Source organism: Cyrtonyx montezumae, unplaced genomic scaffold (genome assembly GCF_038088225.1).
Source record: "Cyrtonyx montezumae isolate F1298 unplaced genomic scaffold, pur_monq_1.0 scaffold_17, whole genome shotgun sequence".
In the NCBI taxonomy this organism is placed as follows: Eukaryota; Metazoa; Chordata; class Aves; order Galliformes; family Odontophoridae; genus Cyrtonyx; species Cyrtonyx montezumae.
This window is the reverse complement of record NW_027071903.1, coordinates 24,988,658-25,006,283: the sequence shown is the minus strand read 5'-3', so window position 1 is coordinate 25,006,283 and position 17,626 is coordinate 24,988,658. Positions and strand designations below refer to the sequence as shown.

The 17,626-nt window shown below is 46.5% G+C and overlaps 1 protein-coding gene across 7 annotated transcripts in view; it reads left to right on the top strand.

Moving 5' to 3' along the window:
• Positions 1-9,647, top strand: part of MAPK6 (mitogen-activated protein kinase 6) — a 33,707-nt gene extending 24,060 nt beyond the window's left edge. For all 7 annotated transcript variants that reach the window (XM_065733842.1, XM_065733838.1, XM_065733837.1 and 4 more), the window contains exons 2-6: positions 1,767-2,977; positions 3,743-3,887; positions 5,608-5,772; positions 6,469-6,670; positions 7,254-9,647. In XM_065733842.1, the coding sequence (XP_065589914.1) occupies positions 2,423-2,977; positions 3,743-3,887; positions 5,608-5,772; positions 6,469-6,670; positions 7,254-8,352 (2,166 nt within the window). In that variant the 5' untranslated portion in view covers positions 1,767-2,422 and the 3' untranslated portion in view covers positions 8,353-9,647. The remainder of the gene's footprint in view (positions 1-1,766; positions 2,978-3,742; positions 3,888-5,607; positions 5,773-6,468; positions 6,671-7,253) is intronic.
• Positions 9,648-17,626: the final 7,979 nt, after the last annotated feature.

Genomic DNA, 17,626 nt, shown 5'->3' with positions numbered 1-17,626 from the left:
TGCTGCTCTCACGGTGTTAGGGGTAGTGGCTGGGCTAGCAAGGACTCCCTGCTGCTGGAGGGTCAGTTCTTGTTTGAATTGGTTCCCGTGTTCTTAAAGGGAACTGGCTGAAGTAGAGGTTCCAGATGGGTCACAGCTGCTGCAAACCAGCAGTTGCTGAATGTTGAAGGCATCAGCGATGTGAGACTAGGCTTACTTAGAGGGGGAAAATAAAACTGTATGAGATGGTCCTAAGGGTGTAAAACACAACGTAGTTGAGGGTGTTGGGGCAGAGGCTTGGACCTGGGGTAAGTGTGAGATGTGATGTGTGGGAGCTCCATAAGGGATTTCTGTGTCAGTCTGGGGGATATGAGGAATGGAAGGGAAAATGAAGTGAACTAGTTTACCAGCAGGCAGCAGCTCAACATGAGTGAGCCTGAAACTGATGCATGTGACAGAGAAAATATTTTTAGGCTTTTGTTTAAAAAGAAAAATGAAGAGGCTGGGCAGCAAAGCGAAGCTTAACGCTTTGGTATAGGAGTACTACGTTCGGCAGTCTCAATTTAAACAACAAAAGCAGCAGAGGGTGTTTCCTTTCCTTCCTCCTTGCTGTGGGCTGTCCTGGCTGAGCACACCTGGCTGCGGGGATGGGGCTGCTAATGCTGAATGCTGGGGTAGTTTGGGGAACCTTTGTTTGTGTGGAGGGCTGGCTGAAGAGCTCAGATGTGTTCAGTGATTAAATATGTTGAAGATTGAAGCTAGGACATCCTGTGGCTTGCTGCCACTGCGGTCATTGAGGAAGAGCATCCAAGTGGATCTGGCCAGAGCTTGCCTCTCTGTGCAGGGTGGACCTTCCAACTCTTCTGCACATGCTGGCTGAGCTTTTAGAGGAAACAGTGAGGATATTCTGCAGAAATATCATGTGGTCTTCCTGACAGCTGCTGCAGACAAGGAAACCTACTGAGAAAATTGCTACTTTTGTTTTCATAACTAGTAATTGCATTTATTAGGCTATTATTAAAATTAATGATGTCTGAAAGTGCCTGTACATTAGAGGAAACAGAGACCGTGTTGGTTGTTAAGTGACATGTTGTCCTCGTGATTTCTGTCTTTCTATAACCTAGCTTGACTGAATGCGGAAGAAGTTGATAAATAGTAATTTATGTAATATCTAGGAGGTGTCCTTGTGGTCTTTGTGACAATCTGTAGAGGTAAAACGGGGCTTTGAGTAAGCTTCGTGCAAAGTCACAAGGATTTAAGGCGATGGATGTGTGCTGCACATTCTGGAAATGCAGGGAGTCTTGGAAGCACGCTCCTGCAGAAACCTTCACCCTTTTTTGTGAACAGTACTCGGTTGTGTGTCATGGCAGAACAGTTAAATACCGTGTTGGCTTTGAGTAAAAATAGAGTGGGAAGAATGACTTCAAAACTGGTGACTGAGGTACAGGATATTATTGTTGCTGGCTTGTGTCTAGCAGCTGTCGTGGAGAATTCCAGGTTCTGCGTGGTGCTTCCTTTCTTAAAACTCTGTGCCTTACGTTCTCACTAGATTACATACACAGAGCTTCACAACGTGTGTTTAGAAGTGGTGGTCCGGTGATTGTTGCCAAGTCCTTCTTGAAAGAAGTATGAAAAGAGTTTGTCCCTTCTAGTAGTTCAGCTTTCATGGTGACCTGGTGTTTTGCGGGTGAATGCTGAGTTGTACGCCAAGGACAGCTTTAGGAACTGGGAGAGGAAAAGGAGTTCTGTGGTTCTGGAGCACTGATCTCTTTTTGTCTTCTTTTCAGGTTGCCACGGAGTAAGATGGATGGTAGCTTTGATTGTGATTGTGGTGAGCTGGAGCCACCTGATCATTAACAGAAGGCATCTTTTGTAAATCAAGAGCTGCCAGTTTCCTGTTTAACCAGACTGTAAACAAAGGAGAGGAAAGAGGAGGAAGAAGGAAAAAATAGTGCTTACCAGCACCATAGAATGACGCTGCTCAGGACCAGTCCAACACTGAATGTATCTGCACTGTGAGGAGGAGGATGTTAATAGAAGCCTATTATGTGCATATTTATTCACATTTTTGTTAAATGTTAACCAGTTTAGCACAGTAGAGCTGAGTGCATAGTATGTCATTTCATTCCGTTTGAGTTTCTTGTGAGTATTTTCTTTAATGTCTGCAGAAATGCTGCACCTTTCTTGAACTATGAATGCTGCAATCTTTCTATCTTATGCTCGGTTTGAGTTCTAGAGCTGATAGGCTCTAAATTCAAGGGGACACAACAGGCCTGGCTGGCTTATAATGAAATGAGAGTGTCAAGAAACCATCTTGCAGTCGAAGCCAAGTGTTTCTTCTCCCTTTCCGTAAGACCTTTCCTTCAGATACCAGTGGAAGTGTCTCTGTGTGTTTACAGAAGCTTAGTAGTTTGAGGAAAAAGAAAACGTAAAGAATTTTAAAATGGCAGAAAAATTTGAAAGTCTCATGAACATTCATGGTTTTGATCTGGGCTCTCGATATATGGACTTAAAACCACTGGGCTGCGGTGGAAACGGCTTAGTTTTTTCTGCTGTCGACAATGACTGTGACAAGAGAGTGGCTGTCAAGAAAATTGTCCTTACAGATCCCCAGAGTGTTAAACATGCTCTACGTGAGATCAAAATTATTAGAAGACTTGACCACGATAACATTGTCAAAGTATTTGAAATTCTTGGTCCTAGTGGAAGCCAGTTAACAGATGATGTGGGCTCCCTGACAGAGCTGAACTGTGTTTACATTGTCCAGGAATACATGGAGACGGATCTGGCTAATCTGCTAGAGCAAGGCCCTTTACTGGAAGATCATGCCAGACTTTTCATGTACCAGCTGCTACGTGGGCTCAAGTATATCCACTCTGCGAATGTTCTGCACAGAGATCTCAAACCAGCTAACCTTTTCATTAATACCGAAGACTTGGTGCTGAAGATTGGGGACTTCGGTCTTGCACGAATCATGGATCCCCACTATTCCCACAAGGTGTGTGAGGAGGGGAAATATTTGTGATACGTTGGCGACTGTGCCTCCTTAAAATACTATCTTTCTTGCAGAATTAAATAAAGTTGCTGGTTCTTGTCAACGTGCTTAGAGTAAAATCTAGTCCATAGCAGGCTTCTTTAGCAGTGGGGTGTCAGATGAGGGGTCGTACACACAGTAGAAATGAAATACGCTCAAATCAAATGAAACGGGTCCCTAGGTGACTTCTTTCATCTCCAGTAGGGGCAATTAACAATTACTGCAGCATAAAGTATAACTTAATTAGATGCATTCAGAAAAAGCAGCCTATTTTTAGCTGTGGATATAGAACTTGGGATTTTTTTAAGAGCATCCTGTAGAGGCATTACAGAATAAGCCTTAGGTAAGATTATGAATGGTACATGCGTAGCATATGAGTGGCCATTTCCTGGGATTTGTTCAGAGATGCTGTGATCCTGGTTCAGGTGATGTCTCCTCAGAGAGTTAATTATTTTGTCTGCATTTATTTGGCACCTGGGAATTACAAAGTTTCAGTGTAGTATCTGACTAATAAATAGAATCACATTGTCTGTTGTTACTTTTCATTCATAAAAATAGTGCTGTGCCATTTTAAAAGGTAAGACGTGGTATTACAGTGCTATTCCTGAGGCCACAGGACCAGAATCTTCAAGTACTGCACTAGAACCTAAGGAAAAAAATTAATTAAAACACACATCTCTTAAAAATGTGAGTAAGCATTTTCTTTGTCTGTTTTTGTCTCTTTGCTAGGGCCATCTTTCTGAAGGATTGGTTACTAAATGGTACAGATCACCCCGGCTTTTACTTTCTCCTAACAACTACACTAAAGCCATTGACATGTGGGCTGCAGGTTGCATCTTTGCTGAAATGCTGACTGGGAAAACCCTCTTTGCAGGTGAGTAGGAAAGAAATGCTGTCTGCACTCCTAAAATGAGTGGTATTGCCTAATTGTATCCCTAAGGAAGGGTTGGTTCTCATGGTTAGTGTTAATTCTCTTACAGTCAGGACAGTGCTGTATTATCATACAGTTGTATAATACAGTTGTATAAGTGTGCATTAAATTGATGCATTTGTATATCTTAGTTGTGAATTCAGGTAAATAGCAGAATTTAACTAAGCGAGCACACACGTGCTAAATCTTCCTGTTAGGGTTAAGCTCTATTTATCGGGTACATAAGAAGTGCTCTAAACACACGTTTCAGTGAATTGGTATCTCCAGGGAGTGTTTCAGGGTTATGAATGGTCTGAGTACTTTTTAATTTAGTCAAACTAATCCCATCTTGCTTCTTTATATTTTAAATGGTGAAAGAGTAGATTGTTTCCCCCTCCTCCTCTTTCTTTTGTTTTGGTGCACACAATTTTGACCTGAGAAAATTTCCAGCTTTGATAATCCTCAGATTTTCTTGTGTTTCAGTGGTATAAACAGGACTTCAGGACTTTGAAATTCAGTATAGCATCCCAAGGAGACGTGTCACCTCCAAATGCTTCTGGTGAAATAGGAACAAGGCTCTAGTCTTGGGTGCTTTAGTTAGGATGAGGAGTGCTTTTTTTGAGGCAGATCTCTGGATAGCTTTCCTGACTGTATCACTGATGTAGCACAGTGCACAGACAGGACTCAGATAAGCCCAAACCACTGTTTGCACTGTTGGGTTGACTCAGGGTGCTCCCCCTGCTGATGGGCATTCAGTCCCTGGGGCAGATGAGCAAGTGTAGAGCAGTCCCTTGAAACGCTGATTTTTGTGTGGCTTCTGGGCCTTCAGCAGTAGCTGTTCCATTGCAGCTGGCTCCTGCTAGCCCAGCATACTGGGGTGATGCAGAGAAAATGCCTGAAGATCTGAGCTTGTGGCTCAGAGTTCACATTCCTCCTAGATACATGTGGACTAAAACCTCTGCAGTAATTCTTACCTTTATACACCAAGATAAAGAGAAAGCGTTTCCTCAGTAAGTAATATTAAAGGAATATTGTCACCTTGAAATCATAATTTTATAGAAGACACTTATTAATATGCAAAGAGGATTTTCTTAGATTGTACTGAGTTGCTAACTCTGAGCTAATAATCACTGGGGTAATGATGAGTGTAATAAAGGCCCAACTGATGAGAGATGTATTAGATTCCTTTACCTTGAATATTCCTACTGAAAAATAGTGAAATGTGGGAGAGAATCTGGATTTCAGCACTGCTGTAGATGGGTTGCAGTTGCTGTGTAATGACACTAGTAACTCTTCGGCTTTTGTTCCCTGAATGGCATTAGTACTTACTAAAGTGTACAGTGATTTAGATTTTTTTTAAACTGTTTTGATAACCAAAATCTTGCGTTTCCAGACTGCCTTATGTACCCCAGTTGCATTGCATGGACACAAAAAAATGAGGTGATTTAGGTATGGGTGTGCCCTTCTAATTAATTTAGCACAGCCTATGATTTCCAATTTGAAGAAGAATGGGCTTCGTAAAGTCACACATTCAGAAAGGGAACATGTTTGGAGATACTCCAATTAACCTGTCCTGACACTCTGAGCCAAGTTATTCTGCAGGTGTTTGGAGGGCTTGTTTTGGTCAGCCTGTAACTTGTGCTTGAAGTTGAAATGACAGCTTGTGTCTTCTCTTGATCTTTAGGTGCGCATGAACTTGAACAGATGCAGTTGATTCTAGAGTCAATTCCTGTCGTACATGAGGAGGACCGTCAGGAGCTTCTCAATGTAATTCCAGTTTACATTAGAAATGATATGACTGAGCCACACAAACCTTTAACTCAGTTGCTTCCAGGCATCAGTCCTGAAGGTAAGCAATTCCAAAAGCATATTTCTGATATTTAAGAAGTCATAGAGTAGTGGTGATGAACATAGCAGTGCACGTCTGTAACTGTTACGTGGAACTTTCACTTGGAAGAATGTGTGTTCTCTGAAGAAGTGTCATCTACAACGACACAATTTGCTGACTTGAAAGATACTTGGTCATCTTCAGAGTAGAATTATGCATCTGTGCTGGACCTGCTAACGCTGGGAGACTGACAAAACTGCTCTATTTTGAGACACTAGCATTCTAAATATAATGTTGGCATTGAGTCAGTTTAAAATGACTCTTGCAAATGTTGGTTTGTTTTTTTTTGTTTTTCTAAGTCTCCAAAACAATCTGTTTTGAATCTTGGTTACTGACAGCAGTGTTTCATGACAGTTGGTACTGATTCCATTTGAAACGTTCTGTCTTGTAGTATTTTTTCCTTCTGTTTTAGGCTAAATTATTGTAGATCCTAGGTTTGACCTCTACTCTTCTGTTTACTATGGTTGCCAGATGGTGGTTGGTTTGGGTTTGGTCTTTTTTTTGGCAGATAAATGCTAGCAATAGATACCTTGCAGGTGGCAGGGTATCATCTTCTAAGCAGATGCACACCTCCAGAGCTGAGCACTACGCTGTAATCTTCAGTTCTAGATGTCTGAAATGTCATTTTTCTACTTTTAAATACCTTTTACTCTGCAGCACTGGACTTCCTGGAGCAAATTTTGACATTTAGTCCCATGGATCGATTGACAGCAGAAGAAGCTTTGTCCCATCCTTACATGAGCATTTATTCCTTTCCAACGGATGAGCCTATTTCAAGTCATCCTTTTCACATTGAAGACGAGGTCGATGATATTCTGCTGATGGATGAAAGTCACAGCCATATTTATAATTGGGAAAGGTAAATTAGTTGCTTACTGTGGCATGTAGCATGACTGAGCTTTTTCCTATTTGAAGTCATGTTGCTTCTTGGGCATTGTTTCCTTTTCTGCTCCTTTCTTAGGAAAGAATCACTGGGCTTATGACTCATAAGACTGACTTGGAGATGCTGATATATTCCTGAGATATGTTCGGGAATCTGAAGTTTAATCTCTCTATTACTGTTTAGTTGTTTGGTTTTTTTTCCTCCCCCCTTTTTTTTAATCTTGCTCTTGTCCAATGCTTGGTACATGCAGCAATAAAGAGAATTACAGTAGCAGTATTTGAAGTGCGTTAAGCTTTACGGAAGAGCTCTGTAGACGGAGTGAGCTTTTGTACGTAATTCTGGATTTGAATCTTTCAGATGTGGAAATGAGGATTGCTTTATGCCAGATTAAACTAAACAGAACAACCTGGAAGAGATACCTGATGTGATTGATGAGAAACTCATATCATCTGTATTGAATTGTCATGATTCTGTGAGGGAATTTCTAAATGTAACTGTCTCTGTCTTGGGAGCTAGAAGACTGTTTTTAGCTGCTAACACTCAGGAAATTGTTTTGCAGATACCATGAAAGTCAGTTTTCAGACCATGACTGGCCTATTCATAATAACTATGAAGCTGATGAAGTTCAGCGTGATCCAAGGGCTCTTTCTGATGTTACTGATGAGGAAGAAGTGCAAGTAGATCCTCGCAAATATTTGGATGGAGATCGTGAAAAGTATCTGGAGGATCCTGCTTTTGACACCCACTTCTCTACTGAGCCTTGCTGGCAGTATTCAGATCACCATGAAAACAAATACTGTGATCTGGAATGTAGTCACACTTGTAATTACAAAATGAGGTCATCTTCATACCTAGATAATTTAGTTTGGCGAGACAGTGAAGTAAACCATTACTATGAGCCCAAGCTTATTATAGATCTTTCAAACTGGAAGGAACAGAGCAAAGAGAAGTCTGATAAGAAAGGCAAGTCTAAATGTGAAAAGAATGGATTGGTGAAAGCCCAGATAGCGCTTGAGGAAGCGTCACAGCAACTTGTTGAAAAAGAAAGGGAGAAGAATCAAGGATTTGACTTTGATTCGTTTATAGCAGAAACCATTCAGCTTAGTTTACAACACGAGCCTACTGATGTTGACAAATTAAATGACTTGAATAGCTCGGTGTCTCAAATGGAGTTGAAAGGATTAATATCTAAGTCAGTAAGCAGAGAGAAGCAGGAGAAGGGAATGGCTAACTTGGCACAGTTAGGAGCTCTGTACCAAACTTCTTGGGACAGCCAGTTTGTAAGCAACGGGGAGGAGTGCTTCCTCATAGACCAGTTCTGTTGTGAGGTGAGGAAAGATGAACAAGTTGAAAAAGAAAATACTTACACCAGTTATTTGGACAAGTTCTTTAGTAAGAAAGAAGATGCTGAAATGCTAGAACCTGAGCCAGTAGAAGAGGGGAAGCTTGGGGAGAAGGAGAGGGGGGAGAGCTTTCTCAGTAACAGTGGAGAACTCCTCTTCAACAAGCAGCTCGAGGCTATAGGTATTCCTCAGTTTCATAGCCCCGTTGGTTCGCCACTGAAATCCATACAGGCCACGCTAACGCCTTCTGCTATGAAATCATCTCCCCAGATTCCCCACAAAACGTACAGCAGCATTCTGAAACACCTAAATTAAAACACTCAGCAGACATTTCTTTTATATTCATGAGCTGTGTTTGTCTTTTTTTATTACTAGTGTAAGTAATTTTTTTACTTGAATCAGACAGTGTAATTTTGGTATGGACTTCATTAGCTTTCTGTTTAGCATTGTTTTTACAATCCAGAATTACTTTCTATACATGAGTTAGTTTTGTTTTTAAACTGGCATGTCGTTTGCACACAGAATTAAAGAATAGAGCAAAATAATGCAAAATGCAGGAGGTAACAAAAAATGCACTAAACCAAGTTAAACAAAGCCCCGTTCTCTCAGTAAAACAGTGTCCATGTTTTGCAGGAAAAAAAAGAAAAAAAAAGAATCTTGCCTTGAAATTTACACAGTGAGACTGTACAGAACTGCATGGAAATATCTATTTTTCCCAAAAGGTTTTTTTCCTTCATGCGTCTTTTAGAGGTTTTCATACTGTACACATTTCTTAGACACATGATACCAGCAGCAACTGAAACGAATGCAGAATTTGGTACGCATGTGTTATCTACCTCAAGGTAACAGCAGTATGTGGCAAAACATTAACCACCCGTAGTGCTTCTCACCACGCACTTCTATTTAGCCAGCATTATCGTAGTAGCTATTCTTCCTGAAAACCATTCAATATTTATAAATGTTCTGGTATGCATTCTTTATAGTGAAGTGTTAATATGCAGCACTTTTATTTATTTTAGCAAATAAGTATATTTCTGTAATTATAGAAAGTCAATTTTTGAGTTACGTTTCAGATATGGAAAGTTTTTGTTTAGCACTATGGTTTGATTGCCTACATAGCTGGATATGTATTAACATCAGCTTGTTCTGAGGCTATCCAATACGGTTTTTTTTCCTAGTTTTCATTTCAAGTAAAGCACTCACTGTGTATAGGAATTTGTAATTGGAGGTGCTTGATCTCTACAAAAGAAATTAGGAATCGCTTTATTATAAAATGCTCCTAGAAGTCTTAATTGTGTTCATTTCTAAAAGATTTTGTAACGTTAGTTGTGTGCATGGAAATAATTAAGGTACAACATTACTGTAGGTTCAAGTTCTATATGGTGAGACATTTTGTTTTTACTGTATGTTTTTACTGAATGATTCCTGCCCCCTCCCTCTCCCCCAAAGCAAGCATGAATTAAAATTAGGTTAAATATAGCATGTAGCATCTCGGTCTTCTGAAAATTTGTTTTACCTTCTGATTTTTATTTTTATTTTTGAAATACTGGATGTATCATTGGCTCCCCTGTTTCAAACGAAAGACAAATAAAAACATGGCCAGCAAAAAATGCCTGTTGTTTCCTGGTGCTTTGTTGGAGGAGAAGCAAGCAGCTCCAGCTGTGCTGTGAGGGCAGGGCTGCTGCTGCAGGGAGCTCGGGGCAGCCGTGTTGAGCCAGAACGGGTTATGCCCATGGCTGTACCCATCCAAAGTGCGATTGAATGTCAGTGTTTAAAGTGAGCAGCAATGTTTTATTCACTTTTTAGACTTGTTAGTGAAGTGGAGAGAGCAGTGCACCTGTGTGTGAGTGCCTTCGTGTCACCAGCGACCTGGAGCAAAGGTAAGCAGCCGAGAAACCCGCTGGTGTTCTCTTGTAAAGAGATTTCAGGTGTGGGACTGGGTCACTATTGTGGGGTGTTTGGAAATGCGTAGACCAAGTCTCTGCTGCAGCACACTTTAAGAGCAGCAGTGTTTATTTCTCTAGTTGTTCCCATCAGAGCCCATCCTGAGCTAGCTCATTAGCTGTACAATAAAACTGCATCTCCTGGCAAACGTTTTCCGCAGCGTTTCCATCTCTGCTTCTCTGGCAGCCACTCTTTGTTAGAATGAGGCTGCAGTGTGTTTCACTGAGCTCTGGCATAGTGCCTTCCTTTGTGCGGACGGGGCTGGGACAGGAGGAAGGATGTTGGCCCTTTCCCATAAGGGAGGGAGCGGACTGGAATGCAGCAGCATCTCCACAGGAATAGAGGGAAGCGCTTAGGAACTGCAGGCTAAAAGCACACCATGTGCAGAAGTGTGCTTAAATAGTCTCAGTCAGGTGCTGGGGCTGTGTGCTGCGTCTCTCCTCTGACTTGCAGCTGTGCTCCAGGTGCTGTGCTGGCTGCTGTGGTCCAAGTCCTGCTCGGAGAGGTCGCACACACTGGTAATTGGAGGGTACGGCCTCGTGCTTATTAAGGAGGAGTAATCCCCTATGCAGGGAAGATTAAAGAAAGTGGAAGTGCTCTGTAAGGATCGTGCGGAGTTAAATCTACTGCTAGGAAATGATGATAACCCAAGTGTGGAGTTGGGAGTTCTTCCTGGGAGAGGCAGAAGCCCTGTGGGATGAGAATGGTCAAGTGGGGTTCTGGGGAATGCCCTGGGGAGAGGTGGGGGGGTCGTACTGCACTCGTGGCCCTGCCCATCCCTGGAGGGAAAGTAGGACAGTTCCACTCACGGGCCTCGGGCTGTGACCTAACAACTGAATTATCTTTTAAAACAAATTACAGAAAAGGCTTAAATTGTAAGCCAGGGGAAGAGGTGACTGTTCATTGGCAAGGTGCTTGCCAAGTAAAATGGAACGCCCTTGTTTAACAGAAAAGCAAGAAATGAGGACACTAACCATCTTCTTAAAGTACCTTTTCTTCTCTACGCAGCCTTTAATTAAAAGGCATCATTTAAAGTGTATCTAACAATGACTTCAGCTAGAAGGGATGTTTACCCTTATGTAACATCCAGGACAGAGCACGGTGCGTGTACTGTCATCACATGGCATCTCATAGATGGAAACCAGCACAATGCTGAACAGTTTGTTCTGACCAAGAGTTCTCGGTCATGGTCAGCTAATGCTCACGATTGTATTTAATTTGAACTCAAAAAGATCTATAATCTCATAGGTGGCTATAGGAGGGCCCATGCTGCAGTTAGTGGTGCTCCTGCAGCACAGCTCCAGGCAGGCAGCACCTTGCCCCCTGCTCTGCTCGTTCTGGGTGCAGGGAATTGCAGCTGTGCTCCTGGGGAGCTGGTGCCCTGCTGTTCTTCAGGCTCTTGATTGCGTGGGGGAAATTGGTCCCAAACCTAAATCTGCTCCCAGAAATCTTTATTTACAAGAAGTGGCTTTTCAGTTGGTGAGATTTGAAGTGCTTGTCAGGTGCTTACGTACTAAACGATCCAATGTCCTTGTTCTTCAAAAGATGTGGTCCTGGGCAGCAGCCAGGACCCCAACCCACGTCACTCCCTGTTCCTTGAGCCGCTTTGGTGCCGACATAAGCTTGTGAACTCCTGTTGGCTGTTCTGCTGCTACTTGCATCAGGCTGCAGCTGCTCTGTGAGGTAACACAGCGTGCTCAGGGCTGTGCCCGGGCTTCCTGTGCTTCCATTCTCCATGTCTGCAGTGCTTATCTGCTATTTGAGAACTCCTTCAAGTTTTGACTGGAGATAAGTTCAGCATCTGAGAGTTGGTGTTACCCACAGCGTGGTGTGGGGCTGCTCCAGTGCACAGCACCGTTCTGTCATGCTTCTGTCTGTCAGCTGTTGCACAAAGCGATTGTCCGCTGGCATCTGGCTGTCGCGTCCCGGCTGCGAAGCAGACCTTCTATAGCGATCTCTGTTCATAACATTCCTCTCCTAATCTATGCGCTGTTCCACTGCAGCCAGATTTACTTTTAACTTTTGTGTCACCCGTCCAGAATGTTATGTGTGGTGAGAAGTGAGAAGGGCTGCGGGGCAGGGACCGTGTGACTTGCCTGCATTCACAGCCGAGCATCAATTGTACAGTTTTCCCCTTGGCCAAACGAAGGGCCCTGGTGGCTGCGGGCTCGAGGAGCTCTCAGGAAGCACTTCTGTGCTGCCTTCACACTTTTATGTGTGGGTCGCACTTCTGTCCAATGGAGGCACCAGCCAAGGTCCTTCTGTACCCTGGCATGCAATGGTACGCTTGCACTACATCTCCATCCATCGTGTCCTTTGCTCCAGCAGGGATATGGTTGGATTTGGTTGGGGTCAGCTGGAAGCACGGGGCTGCTGATGAGAGCCTGGCCTTGTGGAGGAGACAAGGGGAAGGGCTTTTCCCATCTCTATTTTTGCATTGGGTTAACCTGCCTTTACTGTTATGGGCTTTTTTGCTGTGTTTAGAGTACATCACCAAATTGGTGGTTGGTGTGTGTTTGGTTTTTTTTCCTAGTTTTCGGATTTGGTTCCTAATCAGCAGAACACTAATTGTTTTGTCCTGCTCTGATACACTTCCACAGTACATACTTCCACTTACACCTTCAATTAAACCTTTGATTTTTTTCCATCTTTTCACAACTTCTGGATCAGAACTAGTGCATTCTCCCAGCAGTCTGTTGCAGCGCAGGACGTAGGCTGATGTCCCACTCGCTGAGCACACTGAGGTGAGGCCTGGTGAGACTCAGGCTTCCCCTGGTGCACTAGTTCCTCTGCCCTCCTCAAGCTGTGCCCCGGGTGCTGTGCAGCACGAAGCACTCATGGCCTCCCTGCTCCCAGCACGGCAGGTACAAGGTAAGGATAAATCCACACAGCATCTGTCCATAAAGGTGCCCACACCTCCAGGCTGGGGCTGAGGGAAGTCAGCATGGTTGCCTGGGCCCAGGCTGGTGGTAAGAGGACATATTTCCATCCCCTTCCTTGGGGATGCCATTCAGAGGGGATTAGCAGTTATATCCCCACTGTTACGAGCTGAACAGAGACAACATTTCCATTTAATGTTGTTCTTGAATTTTATCATTTTTAATCACTTAAAGCCACGGAACTGAATGACAGATTTATTGTGGCTTCTGTGTTTGTTTGGATATAGATTTGAAGAGTACAGTTCTTGAAATAGATGTGTAGCTAGCAGAGACATTTTTAAAGCCACGATTTATAAAGCAGATGGGTTTGTTTTTTATTTTGTATTATGTCTGCCTCTCAGAATTCATTCTGCTAATACTACAGAGTTTCATAGCAAATATGGTGTTGACACTGAACTGAAAGATTGTTACTTCTATATGTGCAATTATCACGCGGATGCTCACATGTGATGCTGTGCTGATTTTTCCATGGTTCTTGAGCCCCAAAATGTGCGACCATTTACACGGTGCGCTCCTTCTCCCGCTCTCAGCACTGCTGTTCCTCTTTTCCATCAGATGAAGGCCATAAACTATCGCTTACTCCCCATCAACCTGGCTCCACATCTATTGAACTGATGCGGCCTCGGAGGCAGAGCCGAGCAGCGGGATGAGGCGTGGGGGCCTCCGGGGAGCTGTATTTCTCTTGTGCTGCTCTCAGGCTGATTGCAGATCTGCAGTGTACGGCTTCCTCCCAGCTAAAGCTATGTGAAAACCAAGCCACGTATCTCTCAGCTAACTGCCTGCCTTCAAACAGCCAGCAGCTGCTAGTGCCAGTGTGCGTTTGCTGCAGGCTGTTGTGTCCCCCAGCTGTGGGGATGCTCGCGGGCGATGGTGGTGGCACCAACCCAGCCTTGTGCACCCACTGCCAGGGAATGCCCACCGCCTTGAACGCTCCTCTGCTCTCCAGTGGGAGGTTTTGCCCTGTGGGAGCAGCCCTGTGCCCGCCAGCAGCCACAGGAACCCCCTGACCATTGGGCAGCCCATAGGCTACTTTCCTATTAGTGCTAGTTTTAAATATTTCCCTCTAGAAATCTCTCCCAGCACCACATTAATCCAATTTACAGCATCTGGCTCGAGTGAAGTATGACAAGAATTTGCTTAAGGCATATGATCCGAGATGGGGAGCGAGGGGCCTGGGTCACATGGCCCGTGGGAGACAGTGCCATGGGACAGCCACCACCACTGCTCACAGGGGATGGGGCTCCAGTGCCATCCTGCCCACCCTGTGGGAGTGGGACAACAAGCAGCACAGGGACATGTCCTGCTGTGGTCAAGGTGCCGTGGAGCGAGCAGAGAGGAGCCCAGCTGCTGGTGGCACACTCAGGCTCTGGTTACAAAACGAATCTGAATGCCCCATGCACCAAATGCTCCCTCCCCCTGCTGAAACACTAAGCCAAAGGATTTATTAGGCTCTTATGTAACGCGCTTTTAGGGTTTCCAGCAGAAATAGGTGCTCTAAATATAAATGATTTGCAGATAAAATAGGCTTATATAAACCACTTCTGCTTTATATAACCCCTTGCTGATACTGTTGCTGACGTTCACACCAGCACAGGGCTGGCAGCAGTGGGTCCAGGATGGGCTGAGCCCAATGGGAGCCTCCACGCAGGCACAGCCGTGGCTCCTCCAGGAGCAGAAGACAACGGAAGGATGCGGGCACTGGCTCAGGAAGGAGCTCCCTTAAGGAGTCACTGCACTAAGACTGACCACCAGCTCTGGCAGCAGTAGTTGCAGCAGCTGCAGAGCAGGGACAAAAATGCTTCACAGTTCCTCCACTGCAGCCACATCCACCGCCTGGGAAAGGACAGTTCAGTTGCACACCAAGAGCTAGCACTGCTTCGCACCTGTCAGCTCTCAGGGGCGTGTGTCTGTCTGCTGCACACCTCCCTGCCCTGCAAGGCTGCTCCAAGGGCTCTGCTGATAAACCTGTTTCCTAGCCTGGTTCAGCACGTGCCAGGAGCCACGGCAGTGGCCATTAATGAGGGCAGCAGCAATTAGCTCTGAGATATGGCCTCCCTGGCACCAAGCATGGTTGCTAAGTTACACCCTGAGCAGGAGGGATCCAGCCAGACCTCGCACAGGAGCTCTGTGCCCCACACCAAGCACATCTTGGGCAGGGGAACCAACTGCCAGGCAGCTCTGGCTGCTGATTTGAGTACAGTGCATGCATATAATTACGTATAAATATAGAAAGACATAGCTATGCATATCCATCTTTTATCTATTCTTCCGTCCTCACACCTATGTCTTCATACATTCGAGAAATAAGGACGCATTTCTAAGCTGCGGCATATTTTTTACAGCAGAGCAATGTGATGTATATCTCTGCCCTTAACATTTTCATTCAAGTAATTGCTTATTTATTCTTACAGCAGAGCTGTGCAACGTGGGAAGGTGCTGTTTATCAGCAGCCGGGGCTCTCCGCGGCTCCGCTGGCGCACGCAGCGCGGGCCCGCGGCGGCGGCACTGCAGCGCCCCCTGGCGGCGGCGGCGCGGCCCCGCGGGTGCGGAGCGGTGCGGGCGGGAGGGTGCGCTGCTGCTCCGGGCGGGCGCGGAGGGGGACGGCCGCTGTGCGGCTTTTCCGCTGCACTTTCGTGTCCCGAGGTGCGCTCACTTGACCCCTGGCGCAGCTGATAGCGCCGTGTGACGCGGGGGCTGTCGCGGCCGTGACTCAGTGCCTCGTGTCGGCCCCATCTGCTGACTGCCCGCGGGAAACCACCCGCGCCCGCCAAGGGCAGCCTTCCCCCGGCTGTGCCGTGCCCCGGACCCCGCCGCACAGTGCCTGCGGTTACAGCTTTAATTCACCTCTGGGTGCGGCACCCCGTCCGAAAGCCCGTCCGTGATGGGCTGTGCCGCGGTCCCATCCACGCCCTCGCCGTGGAGCGCGGCGGTGGCACGCAGCCCGACCCCGTGCACGCAGCTGCCCGCAGCTCTGTGGGGTTCGCTGTAGCACATCTGCATGGGGAAAGGCCATGCCAGCCCTCGGCAAGCAGCGCTGTCCCGGCCTCAGCCCACTGCAGCACGGAACGATTCTGCCAGCCAGGGGCGAGGGCTCTGCAAACCATACATAAATCTGAAAGTAGCAGACCCGAGCATCTCTGAGGCGTGACTGTGCCACCAGCTGACCGGACGCGCCGCAGTCATCGCTCTGAGCGGATGAGGATAGGGCTGGTTTGTGCAATTCATGATAACAGCATTTTGCAAACGTGATGAAAATGTGTGGTAAACCCCAGGCAAACTGCAGCAGCCTGTGCACACAGCCCATGCCAAGCGGGTGTGTCAGCGCGGCCTGGCCGAGCTCTCCAGCTCCGCTGAGCTGCTGCCCACAGTGTGGCACGGACCCAAACAGGATCCAGGGCTGGGCAGCACGAGGCCACTGCTCGCCCCATCAGGTCCCCAGCTAACACTCCCGCCGTTTCCAGCCCAGTCCATGGGTGCACAGCTGGGTGGCACCAGCCCCGGGGTGGGGGCAGTGACAGATGTCCCCATGAGCTGTGCCTGCAGCACTGGGGCCGCACCATTCCATTGCCAGCAGCCTCCTGCCCTCAGGCTGCAGCTTCTGGCACCAAGATACATGACAGCTTTTGGAGTGCTGGGCGGTGACAGTGAATGCCCATCTGGCCCAGAGGCTGCTTCCAAGGTTCAGAAATAAATGCTTTTGGACTTTTTTTTTTTTTTTTTTTTTGTTATCTTCTTGAGGACACTTCAAAAACTTCAGATAAGATTATGGCCAGTTATGAAGGGAAGAAAGAGTTCACCTCGCAGTATCTTTTCGGACAAACAATCCAAGGCAAACAAGGTTTAGCAACCTCTCTGGTTTAGGATCCCTATAACTCACGCGGGCAGATCAGCTCAGTGTCTGGGCAGAGTCCCACCTGCCCCAATCACCCACTGGCCAAGGCCCCCAGGGTCCCTTTCCACACCCTGCCCAGGATGAATGTGGGATGGCCCTGACTCCTGCGAGAAGTCTCTCCTGCACGGAGCTGCTATTTCAGGCCGCCCTCCTGACCCCGCAGCCATCACTGCCTGCTGGCCATGTACCTGGCGCCGCCGCGGCGCTGCCCGGCTGCAAGAAAAGGAGGGGAAGGTAAAATTCCTGTGCCCACACAGCAGTGTCTTTTTATAGCCTAGGGATGAGGTTTTGCACTCTGCTCCTATTTTCCATGCAGACAGTAAACAGGAAAACCAGGCTGACCTGGCTGAGTGGCTCATTTAGGAGTGTGGCATGGACACCTGCGTGGGATGTACCCACCGGGCCTTGCTTACCCCACCTGTCCTGAGCTCTGGGTGCCACTTGGTGGGCACCAGAACAGCTCCACAGCATCTGCAGGAGAGGACAAAAACAAGTGAGCACGTGACCAGCAGAGCAGCAGCGGGATGCAGGGTGCACCACGGGGCTTGGTGGCCTTCCTGTCACAGTCACAAGGCTCAGGCCAACAGGGGAAGCTTTCTCAAGTGCCTCATAGGAACGTCTCACAGCTGATGTCCAGATCCATTGGATGGTGCTGACTTGCCCCTGACAGCAGAAGGACACCCCGTGTGTGGATTCCCTGCCCTGATGCTCAGTGGGGTGGGAGCATTTTCCAAAAACCACAGCCTGCAATCAGCAGGCAGCTTTGAAGCTGCCCATTGAGAGATCGTGAGCTGGTGCCTAAGGGGAGGGCAGG